Source organism: Gavialis gangeticus, unplaced genomic scaffold (assembly GCF_001723915.1).
Source record: "Gavialis gangeticus isolate Ggan-Ray unplaced genomic scaffold, GavGan_comp1, whole genome shotgun sequence".
Taxonomy (NCBI): Eukaryota; Metazoa; Chordata; order Crocodylia; family Gavialidae; genus Gavialis; species Gavialis gangeticus.
In genome coordinates, this window is record NW_017728992.1 from 132,701,049 (window position 1) to 132,704,638 (window position 3,590).

The 3,590-nt window shown below is 45.7% G+C and overlaps 1 protein-coding gene across 2 annotated transcripts in view; it reads right to left on the bottom strand.

Annotated features, from left to right (window-relative positions):
* LACTB2 (lactamase beta 2) overlaps positions 1 to 3,590 on the bottom strand; it is a 43,436-nt gene that overhangs the window by 28,761 nt on the left and 11,085 nt on the right. For both annotated transcript variants that reach the window (XM_019527780.1, XM_019527782.1), the window contains exon 4: positions 628 to 806. In XM_019527780.1, the coding sequence (XP_019383325.1) occupies positions 628 to 806 (179 nt within the window). The remainder of the gene's footprint in view (positions 1 to 627; positions 807 to 3,590) is intronic.

Genomic DNA, 3,590 nt, shown 5'->3' on the forward strand with positions numbered 1-3,590 from the left:
GAGGCAGGGCTAGACTTATGAAATCCAGTGGAAGTGCTAGGATTGGGGGGAGGGGGCAACAGCAAAATTTGGGATGGCTGCAGCATCGCCCATAGCCCTCTCCCAGCGCTGCTGTCCATCCCAAGCCCAGCCCCTGCCAAGAAGAGCCCGGTGCAGCCCCAGCTCCAGCCTGCCCACCCTGTGCAGCTCTGGGAGGCACATGTTGTGTGTCATTTCCCAACCCCCCCCATGAGCCATGGGGGGCTTGACTGGGCAGAGCCTGCCCCAGCCCCTGCCTCACTTCCTCCCTCTCTGTGGGGGGGCACTGATCTGCCCCCCTCCCCTACACCCCTTCCCTTCACACTCCCCTTCCACCACAATGGACTTAACAGCTGCACACAGCTCTCCAAGCTGCTGTGCTGTGCTCCTTGCCACCTGCGTGCTGCAGTGCAGCTGTGTGCATGCACAGGCGTTTATCAGCCAAAATATTGGCTGCATGGGGCTAATTTCCAATGCAGCCAATTTTATTTATATTAGTGCCGACTCAATATTGGACCGATGCATTGGTGTACCTCTAATTAGAAGATTATATGTTAAACAAATGTATACTGTTGATTTAATTATGCAATTCAATACATAGATACCAACCAGGATATATCAAGACAGCTTTAATTTGCAACAGCCTTTCCAATGATTTCATGTACTCATAGAGATCTTCAAATATTGCCGTCCCTTCTCCTAGAATACAGTCACCAGAGAATATAGCATTTTCTTCTATGAGATGCAAAACCATATGATCATCAGTGTGTCCAGGAGTATATAAAACTCTGTTAAGAAGAAAAGCATAAATTTACATGCAGGATGGACACAAATACCCCTTACAAGGAAAAGAAATATATATAAACATGTGTTTGTGATTAATAAAGAAAATACAATTCTATAAAGAATTATTATAGAGATATGAAATAGCAATGTAAAAGATGATAAAATTTAGGTTAACCCGTTATAAATTCCTAGATTTCATAAATCCATGTGGGGTATCAGCAGTCAGAAACCTTTTTAGGCTGCAGGCTGAAATTACCCAGGTTGGGTCAAAGCTGGGTGGGCACAAGGACCTGGCTGCCACTGCTGCTTCTTCCTGAAGCCCCATGTCTACAGGCTGAATTAATGGGCTCTGCAGTCTGCATCTGGCCCACAAGTCATAAGCTGCTGATTCTGGACATAGTTAGCCCTACATTCTATAACACAAGTTTTTCTACTACACATGTAGTATCTGAGCATTTTCCAGCAGCGCATTAAGTGATACGACTAATCTCTCTCATGTGGTTACTCTTCCTCTTATTTGCTTCCCTACAGGCAAACTGTATGCTCAGGAGTTTTATTGTGGCTAAGTTCATAAATATATGTGCATGTACATGCACTCACACACCAAACACACAGATAGAGCTATATGTCTACGTAACACATGCAAAGTTGAAGAAATGCACCTTACAGGTAGAGCAGAATGGAATGAGGTGTGAAAGGATCCTCCACCGTCTTCATACAAGTTCACACTATAGAATCAGGCTGTCCCTGTATCTTCTGCATTTTTGATCTTCACCTTTATGTAAAATGTTTCACTGTGCCAGAGTAAAAATACCAGTCCAGAATCTTCATCCCAGAGCTTTCACTAGTCTTTTACATCTCCTGGGCCCAGGCCAGGGAGCACCTTGAGGATAATGACGAAGACCTGAAACTTGATTTTAAGTTCTTTGATAAACTAGTGCAGGGAGCAGAAAACAGTTTAGGGTGTTCACTATAGTCCAAGTTGCTAAGAAGATCCTAGTCAGCATTTTGAAATCTCCATAGTTTCTTAAAGACTTGATGGTGTTGTGCCCAGGTATTTGTGTATTCCATCCAAGAGCTAATAAAAGTATGTATATTTGTGCCCAGATCACTCCGCCAAGACAGGCAAAGTCTTTCAGCCAACTGAATATGGTTTAAAAATATATTTAGGAATAAAGGTCTAGGAGGGACCTCCTAGACCATTAAGTCTAGTCCCCTATGTTCTCAGGCATTTGTTATCCAAAGCAATCGCCAAAATTACCACTTCAAATCCTTACCCTCACAACTAAAAGGAAAAATATCCCAAACACTAAGAACACCATATAACATGGTGCAGGTAAAAGTAAGGGGGGTGGGGAACAAAGGCACTTCCAATGAACTGACACAATGATAAAGCAGCAGTTAATATATACTTAGTGGATCCTACGAAAAGGACCACGTTCCATACTACACAGGAAGGCAAAAATATCCACAGTCCATGCCACTCTGATCAAGAAAGGGGAAATCCTTCCTAACCTCAAATTTGGCAACAGGTATGACTTTAAATGGAAGATGAAGATGCTTTAGCCAGAACCTCTTCTAGGTTTTTTAGTACCAACAGCAACTAAAAATAATGCTCTATTACCTAGCTCTGTATGACATTTTAATGCTCTATTACTTAGCTCAGTATGAAACTGCTTACTAAGTAAGACCAACATTTTTAAATATGTTCCTAATAGGGTCCACTCCAATGAATAGTCATATGCCTATTTTTACCCCCTATTTAAACTACACTGGGCACATCTACACAAGACACTAAATGTGCAGTAGACTAATTCTATCATGGTTGTGTGTGTCATGACAAAAGCCATGCTAATGCACTAATGTGCAGTACAATTAGTCTACTGCTCATTAGTGTCACTAAGAGACCATGCGCTGGGGCTACTGTGCAGCAGCACCGGTTACTGCATATTGAGTTAGCACCTATAGCATGAATGCACAGTCATATGGGTGGCAAACTGGCTCCAGGGGCGCACCCAGAGGGTGGTCGTGGATGGGTCGATGTCGACCTGGGAGAGTGTGGGCAGCGGAGTCCCCCAGGGCTTGGTCCTTGGGCAGGTGCTGTTCAACATCTTCATTAGCGACCTGGACGAAGGTGTGAAGAGCACCCTGTTCAAGTTCGCTGATGACACTGTGGGGGAAAGTGAATACACTGGCAGGCAGGGACCGCATCCAGGCAGACCTGGATAGGTTAGAGAAGTGGGTGGATCTGAACAGGATGCGGTTCAACAAGGACAAGTGCAGAGTGCTGCATCTGGAGAGAGGGAACCAGCATTATGGTTACAGGTTAGGGGCTGACCCTCTCAGCAGCACAGAGGCAGAGAGGGATCTTGGAGTCATGATTGACTCCAGGATGAATATGAGTTGCCAATGCAACAAAGCAATAGGCAGAGCCAACCGCACCCTGTCATGCATCAACAGGGACATCACTAACAGGTCCAGACAGGTCTTGCTCCCCCTCTATGCGGTGCTGGTCAAGCCGCAGCTGGAGTACTGTGTCCAGTTCTGGGCGGCACACTTCAAGAAGGATGTGGAGAACCTGGAGAGGGTCCAGAGGAGGGCCACTAGTATGGTTGGGGGCCTCCGTGGCCAGCCCCATGAGAAGAGGCTGAGGGACCTAAATCTCTTGTCTCCACAAAAGGAGACTGAGGGGGGAATCTTGTGGCTGCCTACAACCTTATCAGGGGCCATCAGCAGGAACTCAGGGAAAGTCTGTTCACCAGGGCCCCCCTTGGAGTCACCAGGAA